We start from the raw sequence: 16226 nt of genomic DNA, 5'->3' as shown, positions 1-16226 counted from the left end.
CCCGGTAAAGATCACTCGCTCGATCTGCTTGGCCATGTGTTCAAGTTTCGAGCTCACTTAACTTCGTACGTTTGGTTCAAAGTCCTTGGTCATAGCTAAGGCAGTACAAGCTCTGGCTTCGGCCACAGGAATATAGGTATCCTTTCCACTGAGTACAAGATGAGTCGATTGGGTGACCGGGTTAGACCGTACCAAATAGATAAAATAAATTAAAAACTGTAAACTCCAACACCTAGTAACTTGACCCTGATATCTAACTATTTTTCCTGCAAATCATGCACTTTTCACCATTAGGCAGCCCGAGCTCATCCGAGTATAGACTGATAATCACCGCTCAAGGAAGGCTCACTTTCGCTGCGGCAACAAACCATCCGAATGCTTCCGAGAACCTGTGCCTGGCCATGTAAAGGAACCACCATTCTTGACCGCATTAATCCATCCACCCTCTTTGGAGCCGCCATTGCGGCCAGATCCAGGGTTTGACGAGAGACTTGTTTGCGGGGTCAAGTAATCGGAAGACGATGGCCTTCCGAGCTCGGCGTCATGGGACCCGCGGGGGCTGGAGTGGCCCTGCAGCCTGTTCAGTTCGCTCTTTGCTTGCTCGTTGAGACGCATCAACTCATCACAATGCTGCTCGTAGGCAGCGACCAACTTGCCCTTATACGGGAGAAGTGGCGGCCCAGAAGAGTAGCGTCCGGCTTGAGCTGTGGAGTCTCTTATATCTCTAACCTTTCTCTGTAACTCTGTAGCCACGTGATTTCCGGGATCTAGGTTCTTTATACAGCCGATGTTTTGCTCGACATTTAACATTGAGATCCTGTGAGCTTCTTTGACATTGTCGACCTGGAGGTAATAGGGCGTCGTAAGCAACAGAATACAAAGTTTTCTCCGGTCGAGAATGTCCCCTTTGGTGGTAAACTTACCTGAGTTTTGCCCAAGTTGTGAATCATGTTGGTGCAAGTCACCCCGAGTGCTACCAGGCTAATACAAATAGAGGGCGTAAGCTCAACGGGTCCCACCCACATGGGCTCGGGCATTGGCTCCGGCGTGGGAGCAGGGACGACGGTGTGTAGCAACGAGGCCATCAGGGCGAATGAAATGGGACGCATATTGAAGGCTTGTTTAGTGAATCGGCGAAGGCCCAGAAAGTGGTGATGTAGAAGTGGAATATGGTGGCGAAACGAATGTAAGAGTTAGTCAACGAATTATTATGTAGACTAGATTTTCAAACGAGTGTAACAGTCTGAATTGCCCGAACAATGAAGAAAGTAATGTGTTTAATTGGCGTATTTGGACGGAATATAGCAAAGTATTTGTATGCAGAATGTGTCTTTGCAACGGCCTGTCCGATCAAGGATAACCATGACAAATCGTGGTAGATCGCCCTGGCTGCCAGTAAAGTTTCTAAATACGTATTTTGTAAAGGCCTACAAATGACTACGCTGGTCCTCAATATGAGAATTTCTCTAGGTTATAACTGTTAATATGAAAAAAAAGGATTCTCTTCCATCTAGATCCATGCAATTTCTAGCTAGTTGTTTGTAGCACAAATCAAAGCTGACGCAAAGGGGAATGATGTTTGGTAATCGCCAGTAAATTTTCGCAATACACGCTGGAATGGAGAGCTTCCAGATCCCTATTGGTGGCTACAAGCCACTGGCCTGATATTTTGCTTGCTTAGACGGCAAGAACCGAATCTTTTGTCCGCGTAAATCCATGTGTTGTTTCAATGGTTCGTGTGCGGGGATTGACCATGAGGGGGCGCCCAACATAGATACTTGGGGGCTGTATGATATGGGCCCCCTCAAAGAGGGGGTTACAAAACCATGATTTTGTAAAAAACCGTGGGCCAGTTAGTGCACAATATGGAATGGCGCACCAGCCCACTAACAAAAAAAAAATTATTGCGGTAGTTACTGGAAAAAAAAAATGCTCCGCTTTTGTTAGTGGGCTGGCGCGCCATTCCATATTGTGCACTAACTGGCCCACGGTTTTTTACAAAATCATGGTTTTGTAACCCCCTCTTTGAGGGGGCCAATATCATACAGCCCCCAAGTAGGTAGATACCTCGATAAGATCAACAAAACTATCGGTCATGCCGACCGACAGCGGCTCTAATTCTGTCAAATTGCAGCTGCATGCATTGCACCCTGTCCAAATCTTATGGATCTCTGCTTTGATCTTTGCTGACTTGTTCACCCACTGACTGATTCAGTTACTACCAAGGAACTATTAATAGGGCTTGAATTGCACTGCAATAGAGTTTGGCTGGGCATATGTCAACGGCAAGGGGTGAATATTTCCCTGCAATTTTTTTAATTCACTTTTTGCGATGCTATACAAGGTAATCAGGGTCCTGCTCCCTAATTTCTATTAGAGTTGACAAGATAATGGCTCTCTTATGCCCTTGGTTCATAACCGAGAAAAATAACCCTTCAGTGAAGGTGTTCCTTGCAACTGGGTTATATTCAGCACCAAAATAGCCCAGCTACAACCTATGCGCCCATGGTTAGCGGTAGGCTTAACAGAGCTGTGCACACTTGAAAATATCATTACAAAAAAAGTGAAAGCCAGAAATGTAATCGGTTGGTAAAACGGACAAGCATACAATAGCAAATCTTGATGTTATTCAGGGTTAGGGTCTTGCCAGTAAGAGAAGAGTTCTAGAACTGTATTCTTGAACAGGAAAATGAACGACGCCATTGAATGGTTTGCATTGAATAACCGACCTTTAGATTGATGCTTAGAACCCTTCTACTAATTCCAATCAATCCCACAAAGTACAGGCCTGCATCAGCGCCGAACTGCTAGTAATTTTCCAGAGACTGTAAGTCATTGGTCCGATATCATCACGTGATGGAACCGTTACTGAGCGACGCTTAGCGACTGTCGCGATGATGTAATCTTGGGATTCCAGCCCGCTCACTACAACAATACCAATACAAGCAACCCCTCACGAGACGCCAGACATCGCGCTAACCCAATGACGGCGGCACAGCCCAGACCACACGAGGTCTTACCTCTGGAAAAGGCCGTGTCCGGCTCTCATCTTCCAATGGTTCATTGAAGCCTGCTGGAATCAACCAGGAAAAAATGTGAGCGACGAGCTTCAAGTCATGACCCCTCCAGACCCCAAGCAGCAAGGCTAATCTCATCGTCTAGGATCGACCCTCATCTTCGCATCCGCCGAGCCATCCGCGCCGACGACGCCCTCCTGGTCCGCCGTATCCTCCGATCTCACCCGAACCTCCTGCACAACCCCGACCTGACCGGATCCCGCGAAGAAGCCGGCAACTCGAATTTGCACCTGGCTGCCAAGCTAGGCCACGTCGAGATTGTGCGCCTGCTGCTATCGCTCGGTCACGAGTCGCCCACCGTCGGACCGGCCCTCAACGAACAACACCAGACCGCGTTGATGCTGGCCGCGGCGGCCGGTCACACAGAGGTCGTGCATGCGATCGCCGAGGCTGATCCGTCCGTCATCCACCGACGCGACAGTCGCGGGCGAGACGCCGTAATGGAGGCCGCCCTGGGTGGTCACGATACCTGTCTGCAGATCCTGCTGACGTATGTTCCCGGTGGTGCGTACGAGGCGGTGCGTCAGGCTGATCTCGAGGGCAACACTGCGCTGCATTACGCCAGCAGTAAAGGGAACATGTTGGTGCTTCGGACGCTGCTTGCGGCGGGGGCTGATGCCGACAGGAGAAACGTCTGGTTGTGGACGGCTGTCGAGTACAGCCAGAGCGTGCAGTCCGAGGTGTATCTGAAGAATCTCATTGCCGACATGGAGAAGAGGCGCGCTTCCAAACGGGAGGCTGTGAGAGACGAGAGGGTGGGCACCAGCGGGTGAGGCATAGCGGCGCGCTGATGCAACACTTTTGCTTGTGATGCAAATCGCAGACGAGCGTTTCGCAACAGCAACATCAAGATCGACCCCGAACGATCACACGTAAAAAGTACTCTGGTTGTTCAGCCTTTAGATTCACAGCCTCAAGACCATGGCCGAGGCTTGGATCCGAGTTAGACAATCAACATCCGGCCACTTCCACCTCAAACATTGAGTTGAACTAGCAGATGCGATGTCGCTCAAACAGTTGGTCTCGAACCGGTTTACTCAATAGCTCACTCGATCCTCAAACGCCAGTCGAAGATTCGGAGCAACGAGGCCTACGGGATTATTGCATCTATAAGCAAGTCGCGCCGGCTGTCGGGTCCATATGCCATCCACGTCAAATCTCTGCCTGGATGTGCACGAGGTCATTTAGAGCAACTTAGGACAATAACAGGGTGACTCATCAACTACCCTGAGGTGCAAGTAAAAATTGGACTGTCACTGGACCATGGACACCAGATCAGAGATCACAGACCATTGAATATTGAGTTGGGCGGGATTCAGGGGCTGCAATTCCAATCATCCCACTACAACAAACGACGGGTGGATTGGTCAATTCCATAGAGTGACTAGAGAATTTGATCCCAAATTGGAAGGGAAAATTGCTCCATCCTCGCTGCTGTCCAGCTCTTAGTCATTGTCTTCTTCATGTTGTCTAGTCTAGTCACTTCCTGTCCGCAGGGCATATTAACTACGAATTCCTCCCAAAGTCTGCTGCACATTTTCTCTCATCCACCACAGCCACCAATACTTTGTCAATCCCACACATTGCTTCAATCTACCCGAGTCTCAAGAAACAACTGCGAGGCACTGCCGTGTCTCGTGTCAACAAACTGGATCGCCAACCTCGCGGCCAACGGCCTACCGCTCAGTCGCCATCATCGCCTCCTTTCACGCCAGACCTCAGGTTTCCTTACCCAGCAGTCAAGTGCATCATCGGCCAGTACTTTCTGTCCATCGCTACTCCTCGCCGCTACTGGGCCTGGCTTATTGTCTGTGGGTTTTTCGACGCCGACAACAACGAGATTTGGCACAAGGAGATTTTTATCTCGCAAGACTGTGAGCGAGGCTATAGCCATTCTACAAGACAGTACGACAACGGACCACTACCTCCTCGGTGGGCTGCTTTGGGTAGGTTACTGTCGCACATTTTGTTACTAATTGCCTTGGCTACACATCCTGCCGTGACTGTCTATGGTCAAGTCACTGTACCCGAGTGACACCGTTGACCTGTTGACAACACTGACTTGAGAAGTCAAGTGACTCGGCCCTTGTTCATTCAACATTTAAGGGCATTCGCTCGATTCGTCCTTACTCCAACTAACCTGAATACAGGCCAACTTCCTCACCCCAGTGACGACCTCTCAAACATCCGCATCCGCGGCTACAAAGTCGGTCAGCGAACCTACGACATTGTCAACAGCCAAGTTGTAGACGTTACTCGTCCAGACCGCCCTGTTGTCGTTCGTCCTACCTCGGCTACCACAGCTGTCCCTGTCCAGACTCACCGTGCACAACCTGCACCCGCAAGACGCACAAATCATCGAGCCCCTGAGCCAACCTACATTTCTGCTCAACAAGCCTTCAACTCATCCTTTCACGGACGTCACCCAGGAGTCGTAAGCCAGAGACAAGGCCGCTGGAGTACCGTCTTCAACCCTTACACCGCACAGTGGGTTCCTGTCTGGATTCCTGCCAACTAGAACCAGCCTCAGGTAAGCCAAAGTACTCTCTTATTCCCAGCTATTTTTAACACTTCGCCTACCATACCCAGATCTTGACCTGATACCATGTCGGACCACTCGGCTAGAAGTCATACTTCACGCTCGCAGTCTCGAGCAGCCAGCCACCCGCCCACACCATCGCAGCAGGCAGCCTCGCCAGCTCAGCCAGCACCAACACCCAGTGTTGCTACACCCGCTGCCACCCGCTCCGCGACAGCATCAGCCAACACTCCTTTACCTCCCGTCAACGGCCCGCCTCCCCCGCCGGTCCTGCCTCAATTCCACCAGGCGACCATGGCCTACTCTGGCACTGGCTTCAATGCGCGCTGGGGTCCGGACGGTGGTGGTCCGCCGAACTACATGTACGGCTCAGGACGCGGAATGTACGGCCACCCAGGCCCCTACGCCAACATGCCAATGCAATTCCAGCAGCCTGCTGGTTTCGGCTACTGTGCCCCAAACACACCCGTCATGATGCCCTACGGCATGGCCCAGCAAGCCTTCAATCCCTATGGCGGGCAAGGCTATCCAAGACCGGTCATGACACCAGGCGGACGACCTCCATACCCCTATCCCATCCTGGACGGGAGCGCGCCCTCGGCCAACATGACCAACAGCACAGGAGGAGTAGGCTGCGAGCCAGGATACAGCTACTTTTTCCCACCCGAGCACACCAAGATACACTTTCTACGAACGGGCCCAGATGCGCCGTGGCAGTTGCCTCCCGGGACGCACATCGAATTCACTGCGGCGCACGTCCCCACGAATATCACCATCGCCCAACTGATGAAGGGCTTTGGGGCTTCCAACTCCAACCCCCGACTCAACAACATCTGGGAGGTGCTGCCGGCGGGCAACGGCAAGTGGTACAAGGGCATGCAGTTCAACGGGGACGACAGCGACAGCTGCAAGAAGACGCTCAAGGAGGTCGGGTGGGACAAGACGAGGAGCGGGCTGCCGGGGGAGAGTCCGGTTGTTTATCTGTACGTCACCAAGGATTGAGTGTGAGTTTTGGTGGCTAGCGAGCTTTTTGTTTTGTCGTTTCAAGAGTTGCCTGAATGGGTTGTGCTTGCTTTTGCATTCGCTTTGGCTTACTTTTTAAGGCTACTGGCATGTAGTGGGCACTGTTTTTGTTTGGCATCTGAAATTTGTTGGGCAGCGAGCGTATGGGGTTCTTGGCAAAAGCACAGATGACGATAAATTGCGCAGGAGACTGTTTCTACACTAGTCTCACAAATCCAGCTGAATTGCCTACCATTCGCGCTATACATCCCGAGCAGCCGCCCGATTGCTACTTTCCGGCACGTCCGCAGCCTCGTCGAGCTTCGCCGGCTCGGCGTTGGGGTCTGCCGGCTCAAACGGTGCAATGGTCTTCCTCCGGGCCTCCTCCTCGGTAAAGGTGCCATACATGTCGACAGGGTCGGCACAACCCAGATTCTTGGGTGGGAATATTCGCACGACGACGTAGTATATCAGGGAAGCGGAGAAGAAACCTGTCCACGTCGGTGAGAATTTTGGCTTGCAAACAAAGTAAACTTCTGGGGCCTGACTTACCAAAAAAGTAGTTCCCCGTGTTATACTTGACCAAGCCATCAGGGACGCTGATGTTTGGGTTCAATCGACCTACCATGCCAGGCACAGCTGGAACAAAGCAGAGAATCCAGACCAGTATGGCTCGCAGGTTGAAGCCGTGGGTGAAGAAATAGCTACCGTCTTTGTCGAGGGTGTACAGCTGAGAGAGTTCGATCTTTTGTTTGCGCAAGAGAAAGTAATCGGTCTATACAGAATGGTCAGCCTGACGATCAAAGCCTCATAAAGAGCACAGCCGACTTACCACCATGATCCCGGTCAAAGGGGCCAGAAAGACCGAGAAAGACGCCATGGTCGCGACAAACACGGAAGAAGTGTTGTAAAACAACCACGGTTGTACGACCCACGAAAGCGCGGCGCAAATCATGCAACCCCTGCGGATGTTGATGTAGCGAGGGAAGAGGCCGGCGAGGTCCATCCCGGCGGCATATCCATTGCCCATGATGTTCTCGGCCAATTGGCTACACACCAGTCCGAGCGAGCAGAAAAAGGCAGCCGCACGCCTGCCCGCAGTATAGTCGTCCACCATCCACTGTATAACAATGTACAGGGGGTTCCAAAACGGCGGCTGGCCGTCCCAGACCACCAGGCTGGCGCTAGCCGTCAGAATCCCCATCAACGGGACCATGGTGCCCGGAACAAAAGTCGCAAAGGCCAGCCCCGGAACCTGATCGCCCTGTCGCTTGGCGAAGCGGGTAAAGTCTGCCTGGTTCAGGATGCCGGCGCTGATGGCTCCGATGCCGCTGGTTATGGCGTAGAACCAGGTCCAGGCTCGGTCAGGGGAGGGCGGACCGGGAGCGCGGATCAACGGGCCCACGCCGCCGGCGGTGTGGCAGGTCCACGCGGTGATGGACAGCATGACGCAAAAGGTGACGCAGTTTGCAATGGCAACGGGCCGGATCGCGACTTCTGGGCGGAACCACATGAGCGGGACGCTGATGAGCTGAAAGACTGCGAAGCCGACAAAGTCGCGAGTGGCGACGTGAGCATCCTCGGGAAAGGTGTTTGGCATCTCGAGAAAGGCCCTGCTCCATGAGCTTATCATGGCGGTCACACACAAGCCGCCGAGCCAGGCCTGGCTGGCGTACCAGACGACGGAAAGGGTGACCCGGATGGCGATGCCAATGTAGCTACCGAGCTGGCCAAAAATGATCCTCTGGACGACAGTGAATCCCACATGCCACTCACCACCGACCCAGCCGGTGGCGGAGGCGACGGTGACGACAAATACCTGCGAGACGAAAAGCGCCACGACGGCCTCCCACACTGCGAGACCCAGCCCAAGGATAGCGGCGCTGGCCGCCCAGGCTGTGATGGTAAACTGGGCAATGGCAAAAAAGGCAAGGTACTGGGGCCGACCCCAGATCCGGCGGGAGGGGGGCATCGGAGCTATGTCCGGGTTGATGAGGTGGGTGGTGCGGAAGCCATGGTTGACCTCGGAGTCGTCCGAGACGGCAAGGCGGCGCTTGAGGCTGGTGAACATGCTGGGCGGCCCTGGATGAAAGCTGGCTATTGTGCTGCCGGACGACGAGGCCGAGAATGAGGGCTGAAGAGGGCCGAGGAGGGGCTGCCGCTCAGCGGCCGACGACGAAGAGTCCTCCATGGTTGGATGAGCGGTTCTGAATGCCCAGAGATTGGATGTGCCGAGTGCGGGGAAACAGAAGCAGATAGCATGCCGCGAGATAGGAGCCGTTCTAAAGCTTGGCTGGCTTTAGGGATAGGGCTGGGACTTGGCGGCCAAGACTGATGAGTTCGATATACAAGAAGCAGCCTTATAGGGACAACAGTCTGCAAACAAGCTCTCGACTATGCCCAAATCCTATCTTTCCATTCGGTACATTAAAATCTCGTCGGTCTGAGATCCACCGACGAAAACGCCGTGTGGCAGCCTGTGGGGAGGCACACACCAAGGCACGTGATGAGATGGATAAGATAAGATAATCGCCATGTCAATGCCATCTCAACTTGGACAGGCACGAACGGACTCCGAATGGATGAGGGGCGTGATGGGGTCGTTCCTGGCGTCAACGAAAGCGGGGCGGAAAAAAAAAAAGTCAATCCAAGAAATAGTCAGAGGCTCAAGAGTTTAATAAATTCATCATTAAACGTTGCTTATCGACTACCAGAAGTAAATCATCCAGCCACATAGGGCGATTCTAAAACTCATTCTACACTAGATTAGAACTAGGGTTTCTTTTCGGATGCCGCTCTCCAATGCGAGTTCTTTAGCATCAGATCTCAACTCAATTGCGTTCCTGAGCCCCGAGACTAGCAAGTTTATGCCAGCCTTGGCGCGCACAGATTCAAACTATCTAGTCTAGAACTACTCTAGGGGGCCTAAATCCAACTGACAAAAGTCCGTCGCGACTACTTCGTCCAACCTAAAGCTTAGTATGTTTGCACACCATTGTACATGTACCGACCTTGTGGTTCAATCCACCCAGCAACCAGAAATTATCAACCAAAGATAGGACGAACGCCGGACAACGGGTACTGTTGCCGGCGCCGGATGATCGGCAGCTTCCCAACCTCTCCCTATGTTCACAATACGAGGCCACTTTAGACCCAGAGAGAACCTTGCGAGCCTTGATCTCCGATACCCCTCATTTGTACCATGGTGGCACCAGTAGGCACCCATGCTATATTATCCACAAAAGCAAGGTACTTTCGCTGGTCCGATCCGCAACAAATAATAACGCTCATCCATCCAATATCAATCGGCCCACGCAACCCTGAAAAGGAAGGTCGATATTGTTCCATGACGAAGCACCATCGGAACGAACCAACAGCTATCAGCATTCTTACGTCTTTCCTGAACTCGCTTGCGCCACATGCTGACAACCCCGCCCGGGTCAATTGCGGAATGAATAAATTCCCATTCTGGTATAGGTGCCAACCAGGGGAATCTCTGCACCGATGACGATGCGAGCAAAAGGTTGGACGATATAAGCTTGCAGCCTGCCCAGCTTTGCCCAGTCGCAACCTACAGCTTCTCACGCCTTGGCTGCCTTGAGTATTGCTTGTTCCGACGATCCTTGTCGAACTATCAATCATGCATGTTACCAGGAGCTTGTTGGCGGCGGTCGCCCTGCCCGTCGCCTGGGCCATAACCCCAGAGGCTATGCTGTCAGCAAACCGGTATTCTGATGCCGTGCCCAATCCGTCAGGAGTGAGTTGAAACTGGTCAATTGATGTGATATCCGCGTGTCCGGTTAGTGACTAATCATTGCATTGCAGGAATTTGCTCTCTTCACAGCCAACAAGTACTCTTTCGAGTCGGGTTCTCGACAGAACTGGTGGAACATCTTGGACCTCAAGACCGGCGACATCTCTGTTTGGTTCAACGGATCCGACATTTCCGAGGTTGTGTTTGCCGGTCCGACTCCGACCAGCATCATCTACCTCAACGGCACCAATGCTGAAGAGGATGGAGGTGTCAGCTTGTACGCCGCGGATCTCCACTCGCCGACAAACGCCACCCTAGTGGCCTCCCTTCCGGCCCCCTACTCCGGACTCAAAGCGGCGCGCACATCTTCTGGCGACATCAACTTCCTGCTCACCGCCAAGGCGTACCCTAACGGAACTGTGTACAACGAGCAGCTTGCCACCAAGGCGAGGAGCTCAGCCAACATTTACACGTCGCTGTATCCTCGTCACTGGGTAAATACTATCCTTGCGAAATATACATGCATGTGACTTGCTAACATTACTGCCATCATCCAGGACTACTGGCTGACCCCCCAGAAAAATGCCGTTTTCGGAGGTGTCCTCAAGTCTGGTAGCAGCGGCTACTCCCTCTCTGGCAACCTCACCAACTACGTCACTGGAATATGCGACGTTATTTGCGCCGAGAGCCCGTACGACCTCAACGGTGCTAGCGACTACGAGCTTTCCCCCGACGGCAGCAAGGTTGCTTTCATGACCAAGGATATTGGACTTCCCCTCGCCAACACGACGAGCACCCAGATCTACCTTGTCCCCTTCACCGGTACCGCCAAGGATGCTGTCCCCATCAACCCCCGTAGCAGCAGCGCCAAGTACCCCGAGGCCCAGGGCGCTTCGGCGAGCCCCTTTTTCTCTCCCGACAGCAGCAAGATTGCATACGTGCAGATGAATGGCATCAACTACGAGTCCGACCGCTCCATCCTGTACGTCGCCGACGCCAACGGTGACAAGGAGAAGGGCTTCAACATCACCAGGCTGGCTGGTGACTGGGACCGCGCACCAGGCTCGGCCAAGTGGTCGCACGACGGCGAGACCATATATGCCGACGCCGCGGACCTGGGTCATTCGAGGGTGTTTGCAGTACCCCTGACAGCTGGCGATTCGTATGTGCCCAAGAACATCACCGACCAGGGTTCCGTTGCTGGATTCTACCCACTTCCGGATGGCTCTGTGCTCGTCTCCGACTCCAAGATATGGTCGAGCCGGGACATTCACACAGTGTCGGGCGAGGGCAAGGGGTCTACCAAGGTTTACTTCCAGGCCAACCTCGCCGATTCGGAGCTTGCTGGCCTCAGCTCGGCCGACGTGTCCGAGTTTTACTACAGCAGCAACACCACCGAGAACAAGCAGCAGGCTTGGGTGATTCGTCCGGCCGGATTTGACAGCACAAAGAAGTATCCCTTGGCTTTCATCACCCACGGAGGACCGCAAGGAGCGCACAGCAACACGTGGAGCACCCGCTGGAACTTTAAGGTGTGGGCCGACCAGGGCTACGTTGTCGTTGCGCCCAACCCGACCGCATCGACTGGTTTCGGACAGAACTTGACCGATGCCGTGTCGGGACGGTGGAGAACTGTGTACTGGGATATTGTGAGTACTATTCCTTGTTTATATGCCTGTGTTGATGATGATCTAACACTCTTCTAGGTGCACGCTTGGGAGTATGTGAGGGATAACCTTGACTATGTCGACACCGAGAATGGAATCGAGGCCGGAGCGAGCTTTGGTGGTTACATGACCAACTACGTAAGTTTTTGTCTTTTCTGGCTACCTTAACGTCAACCTTGTCTCCTGCAAATACTCACACCTTATCCCACTACAGATCCAAGGTCAGCCGTTGGGCCGCGAGTTCAAGGCACTCGTAACCCACGATGGTGTTACCTCGACTCTCAACCAGTACGCTACAGATGAGCTTTGGTTCATGAACCACGACTTCAACGGCCCTTTCAACCAGTCATCCAACGAACCTGGCTCGCCGTACTACGACTGGAACCCGCTTCGCTACATTGACAACTGGGCCACGCCGCACTTTGTCATCCACAACGACCTCGACTACCGTCTTCCCGTGTCCGAGGGCGTCATGCTGTTCAACCTGCTCCAGGTCAAGGGAGTTCCCAGCAAGTTCCTGAACTTCCCAGACGAGAACCACTGGGTCACCAAGCCTGAGAACAGCCTGGTCTGGCACACGGAGATCTTTAACTTTATCAACTACTACAGCGGTGTCGATAACTCGACTAGTCCGTTTTGAAGCTGAAAACTAGGTTGAGGTTTAGGAAGGATATAACGAGATCCCAGGTCTTGGATTAATGTACATGTGATATGACTAGCTACCTGTAATGCGCCATACCAGATAATAACGACATAAATGTCTCGCGTGTGTGATTTGCTTGCAAGATGAGAATTTTTGCATTTACTTGTGTGAGACCCGTAGAGACGATTATTGTCTTGTGGCTACAAATTTGTGAATTTTTTTCTTGTTTCCCAGGAGCAAAAGCACCGCAATTGCGTCCAGTACATAGGGTCATGTATAGCTATACTGCTTGACCCAGAATGCGTTGGTCTGTGAAGTGGGTGGGAACAAAGAGTCCAACCGCACAAACGTTTGGCTTTGTGCAAACACCGCGGCCCTTGAGAATCGATACAATGCATAGTATAGACCACCATTTGTTTGCAAACAGGAAAATGTAACGCCCGTATTGTCGGCGTTGGGCACGGCGCCGGAAAATGCAAAAGTTTGGATGGTATTAGTTCGTTTTAAAATTACCGCCTTTTTTCCTGGCCAGCATGGGGTTTTGGTTGCTAGTGCGACTTGTGCTGCATCTTGTCCTGGTATGGGCCGCCAGGGGAAGCTGAACCACCAGATGGAAATATAGACCGTGGCTGCAGGCGATTATCGCCTGGCAAGTCGGCAAGATCAAATGCAGAGCAGTCCGGGGATGGATTTCTGTCTAATGCGAGGCCAAGAGTTGCCCTGAGTTTTAAGACTGAGCGCCATCATCGCCATGGCGACCACCAAAATACCGATGGAAGACGTGTGTGACCTTGCCGCGAGCCCAATGAAGCGAAGGACGTCTACCAGGCTCCCTCGGAGCCTGTATAATAATAAGCTGGTCAGTGTTTGGCTTCCAAGTAGGGAGTGATGGTAACCAATTAACTACATACCACTGGCTCTGGCGCCTGCTCTGGCGCCTGCTCTGGCTCTTGCTTGGGCTCATGCTCACCAAGCGAGTGTCGTGCATTTCGTCTCTCCGACTTATCACCCTCCGGAATCGCTGCGAGCCACATCGCCTTGGGTTTCGGCACTGGGGTGGGCTTTGGCGTCTTCAGCCCGACGTCTGCGGCGCTAGCGACCCAGCCGTGGTCTCTGCTGTAGGCTCCCGACGGTCGTTGCTTCAACAGGGCGCCCGGCTGCTCCTTGTCTGCCATGGCGGCTGCCAGTGCCTCGTTGACGGCCTTGGCCACTGCCTTTTGGAGCGAGTAGGCAACGTCCTCGGCGGCTCGGTAGGCCTTGCGCACGCTGGCCAGCTCCATCTCCTTGCGTTGGAGTTCCTTGACGGAGCTGTCGAGCCGTGGCTTGATGCTGGCGCGCTCGTCAATGTCGAATGTGCGTAGATATACTCCCTTCAAGGTTTCTTTCTTCATGTGCAGGCGAGTGGTGGCGTCCTCCAGGTTCCTGATGTGGGTTGGGAAATCGGGGTCATTGTGGGAGTCGGGCTTTACATGGTTGCTGATCATGTTGAACAGATAATTAACATTGTGTGGCTTGGTATCTGCAAGCTGAGTGCCTTGGCTGGTGCTGCTGCTTGCTCCAGAAAAGTTGGCGCCTCTCGTCCGGTGGTTCCAGTTCTTGGCCAGCGCAATGGTCGGTGCCTTTTGCTCGCCGGTTAGGGTGCTCTCAGGCTTGTACGTGGAACGAGGGAGGTAAATCAGCTGGGCTGAAGCCTTGGGGAGTGGTAGGGTGGCTAGGCCTTGACGTGAAGACTGCCTATAGAGAGGGATTGTTAACGGAAACACTGTGGATGGTGGGTAGATTTACCTAGAAGAAGAAAGCACTCACAAGTCCGACTCTATCTGATTGCTTGCAGATGGAACCCTAGTTCTGCTCATATTATTGCTTGATACATCCCTTGAGTAGACAATGATGTGTTAGTACTATCATTTTCGACGAAAGAGGTGGGTGTACAAGTGAAAAGGGAAAGGTTGACCATTTGATGTGCTAGAGAGGAAGGGGTAGTTCTGACCGGATTGTAGCGGGCTCTGATGTTGTACGAGCCAAGTCATTGTTCTGGTTGTTCTCATAATCATTCTCATCATCGCTGTCACTCCACAGGGTGAAAGGACCCCAAGAGTCGATATTGTTGCCAACCTTGTTGATTACACGACGAGGTTTATATCGGATAGATTCTTCCTCTGCTCGCTTGCTTGCGAGGCCAGGGGAAATATCCGTGTCCATATTGATCTAGGATCACGACGAAGTAGCGAGGAATGTGGTAATGCTCTAACTTTCAAAGTCTTGGAAGCAGATATCACATCTGCCTGATAAAAGGTAAGAAAGTGGAGGCGGTGCTAGACGAAAAAAGGGCGACAAAGAAAGTTACTGCGCGCGGAGCCTGCCTTGAGGACTCGAGAGCCGAAACCTTTGGTCAAAGTTTGGAGAAAAGGGAGATCATGCGAGAGAAGTCGTGGCTGAAAGGGGAAAAGTCTTGTCGGTAGTTCTCACTTTTCACAAGACAAACGCAGCTGGTTTGCTGTTGAGGGGAAGGAAAAGTGAGATCGTTAGGTAAAGATGGCTGAAAAGCCAGTGAGGGCGAGTCTCAGGGGAACTCGCAAGCGATTCCGCCGGGGAAAGGGTTGCAAAGTACAGAGGAGTCATCCAAACCACTTGCTGTTTTCTCTACCTTTTGGTTGCCTGGCAGATCATTTCGTAGCGGAGCTTTGACTGATTCTACAGACTACCGCACCTCAAACCACTTCCACAAGTAACTAACCCTTCCAATAACTACTTGAAGCCACGACGTCTTGCCTCCTCATAACAAAGTCCACATTCCATCTTTATCCCGCTGACTTCATTGTTTTACAAAATGGAGGACAAACCTAAAGATGTGCGGCCCAAAGTGCAGGTCATCATCGAACAGCCCAACGCGTCTGGCGCACAAGCCCAAAACTCTTTCTACCATGAAGACTTTCAGCTTACCAACCAGGACCCTGAGCAAGGTGACAAAGTCGGCCACACGAAGATGATTCTCCAGGAACAGAGCTCGTCTGATTATTCCAGCGGTAACTACGTTCTTGCTCGGGGAGAGGCCAAGTGTGGCAGTAAGTTGGTCCTTATATGCACTTTGGTGCTTTCTGCTACCCAATACCAGTCACCACTTGCTTCCAAATTCACTGACTTTCATTATGGTTCTTCAAAGGTTCTCCTCCCCTTCGACCTCCTGCCAAAGAAAATAAGCCAGTCAAAGACTTTTGACTGATTCCTGCTCAGGCCGAGAAAACTGTACAACAAGTCAAAGACATCAAAGCGATTTGATGATTGGTACAAGTCGATGCCTACGGGACAACAAAATTTTGCGAGAGATCACATGAGGAGCCTATGGTTATTTCACAGTGATCCACCTAGGGCTAGGAGGTTAGAATGGGACAATATTGGCGCTGCAACAGAGGGCAAAGTTCACTCCCGAGTCTGATTGACCGTTCGTATACTTGTGAGATGATGACTAAGAGAACACGCAGAAAACTCCCAAGCGCAGACAAGAATCATCATATCCAATTGGCCTCATGTAGTGGAAATTGAT

The 16226-nt window shown here is 52.4% G+C and overlaps 8 protein-coding genes across 8 annotated transcripts; 5 read left to right on the top strand and 3 right to left on the bottom strand.

Moving 5' to 3' along the window:
- Nucleotides 1–345: 345 nt before the first annotated feature.
- MGG_07880 (uncharacterized protein) lies at nt 346–1109 on the bottom strand (the record flags this gene model as incomplete). The annotated part of the gene is made up of 2 exons (XM_003713072.1): nt 346–843; nt 924–1109. The coding sequence occupies 2 exons, from the start codon at nt 1107–1109 to the stop codon at nt 346–348; spliced, it is 684 nt and encodes a 227-aa protein (XP_003713120.1).
- A 1396-nt stretch (nt 1110–2505) lies between these two features.
- Nucleotides 2506–3850, top strand: MGG_15259 (uncharacterized protein; the record flags this gene model as incomplete). Its single annotated transcript, XM_003713071.1, has 3 exons — nt 2506–2508; nt 3004–3095; nt 3163–3850. 3 exons carry the CDS (start codon nt 2506–2508, stop codon nt 3848–3850), a joined length of 783 nt encoding a protein of 260 aa, XP_003713119.1.
- Nucleotides 3851–4217: 367 nt separating this feature from the next.
- MGG_15258 (uncharacterized protein) lies at nt 4218–5515 on the top strand (the record flags this gene model as incomplete). The annotated part of the gene is made up of 4 exons (XM_003713070.1): nt 4218–4256; nt 4552–5023; nt 5228–5322; nt 5381–5515. The coding sequence occupies 4 exons, from the start codon at nt 4218–4220 to the stop codon at nt 5513–5515; spliced, it is 741 nt and encodes a 246-aa protein (XP_003713118.1).
- Nucleotides 5516–5682: 167 nt separating this feature from the next.
- On the top strand, nt 5683–6618 carry MGG_15257 (uncharacterized protein; the record flags this gene model as incomplete). The annotated part of the gene is made up of 1 exon (XM_003713069.1): nt 5683–6618. The coding sequence occupies one exon, from the start codon at nt 5683–5685 to the stop codon at nt 6616–6618; it is 936 nt and encodes a 311-aa protein (XP_003713117.1).
- MGG_07878 (thiamine transporter) lies at nt 6523–9143 on the bottom strand. The gene is made up of 3 exons (XM_003713068.1): nt 7451–9143; nt 7171–7393; nt 6523–7109 (listed from the first exon to the last, which is right to left on the bottom strand). Exons 1-3 carry the CDS (start codon nt 8807–8809, stop codon nt 6880–6882), a joined length of 1812 nt encoding a protein of 603 aa, XP_003713116.1. The 5' UTR covers nt 8810–9143; the 3' UTR covers nt 6523–6879.
- Nucleotides 9144–10078: 935 nt separating this feature from the next.
- MGG_07877 (dipeptidyl-peptidase V) lies at nt 10079–12806 on the top strand. Its single transcript, XM_003713067.1, has 5 exons — nt 10079–10375; nt 10444–10866; nt 10930–12021; nt 12079–12177; nt 12254–12806. The coding sequence occupies exons 1-5, from the start codon at nt 10259–10261 to the stop codon at nt 12677–12679; spliced, it is 2157 nt and encodes a 718-aa protein (XP_003713115.1). The 5' UTR covers nt 10079–10258; the 3' UTR covers nt 12680–12806.
- Nucleotides 12807–13409: 603 nt separating this feature from the next.
- On the bottom strand, nt 13410–14538 carry MGG_07876 (uncharacterized protein; the record flags this gene model as incomplete). The annotated part of the gene is made up of 3 exons (XM_003713066.1): nt 13410–13523; nt 13594–14416; nt 14489–14538. The coding sequence occupies 3 exons, from the start codon at nt 14536–14538 to the stop codon at nt 13410–13412; spliced, it is 987 nt and encodes a 328-aa protein (XP_003713114.1).
- A 974-nt stretch (nt 14539–15512) lies between these two features.
- On the top strand, nt 15513–15823 carry MGG_16955 (uncharacterized protein; the record flags this gene model as incomplete). Its single annotated transcript, XM_003713065.1, has 2 exons — nt 15513–15747; nt 15798–15823. 2 exons carry the CDS (start codon nt 15513–15515, stop codon nt 15821–15823), a joined length of 261 nt encoding a protein of 86 aa, XP_003713113.1.
- Nucleotides 15824–16226: the final 403 nt, after the last annotated feature.

The sequence above is a fragment of the Pyricularia oryzae genome, chromosome 3 (assembly GCF_000002495.2).
Source record: "Pyricularia oryzae 70-15 chromosome 3, whole genome shotgun sequence".
In the NCBI taxonomy this organism is placed as follows: domain Eukaryota; kingdom Fungi; phylum Ascomycota; class Sordariomycetes; order Magnaporthales; family Pyriculariaceae; genus Pyricularia; species Pyricularia oryzae.
This window is presented reverse-complemented; position numbering and strand designations above follow the sequence as displayed.

Bases quoted from the DNA above. Each gene is read 5' to 3' on its own strand.
- MGG_07878 (XM_003713068.1), bottom strand. From the start codon at position 8,809: ATGGAGGACTCTTCGTCGTCGGCCGCTGAGCGGCAGCCCCTCCTCGGC. The intron at 7,394-7,450 runs GTAAGTCGGCTG...CATTCTGTATAG, and splicing joins CTTTGACCGGGATCATGGTG to ACCGATTACTTTCTCTTGCG. The intron at 7,110-7,170 runs GTAAGTCAGGCC...CGACGTGGACAG, and splicing joins CACGGGGAACTACTTTTTTG to GTTTCTTCTCCGCTTCCCTG.
- MGG_07877 (XM_003713067.1), top strand. From the start codon at position 10,259: ATGCATGTTACCAGGAGCTTGTTGGCGGCGGTCGCCCTGCCCGTCGCC. The intron at 10,867-10,929 runs GTAAATACTATC...GCCATCATCCAG, and splicing joins CGCTGTATCCTCGTCACTGG to GACTACTGGCTGACCCCCCA. The intron at 12,022-12,078 runs GTGAGTACTATT...ACACTCTTCTAG, and splicing joins GAACTGTGTACTGGGATATT to GTGCACGCTTGGGAGTATGT.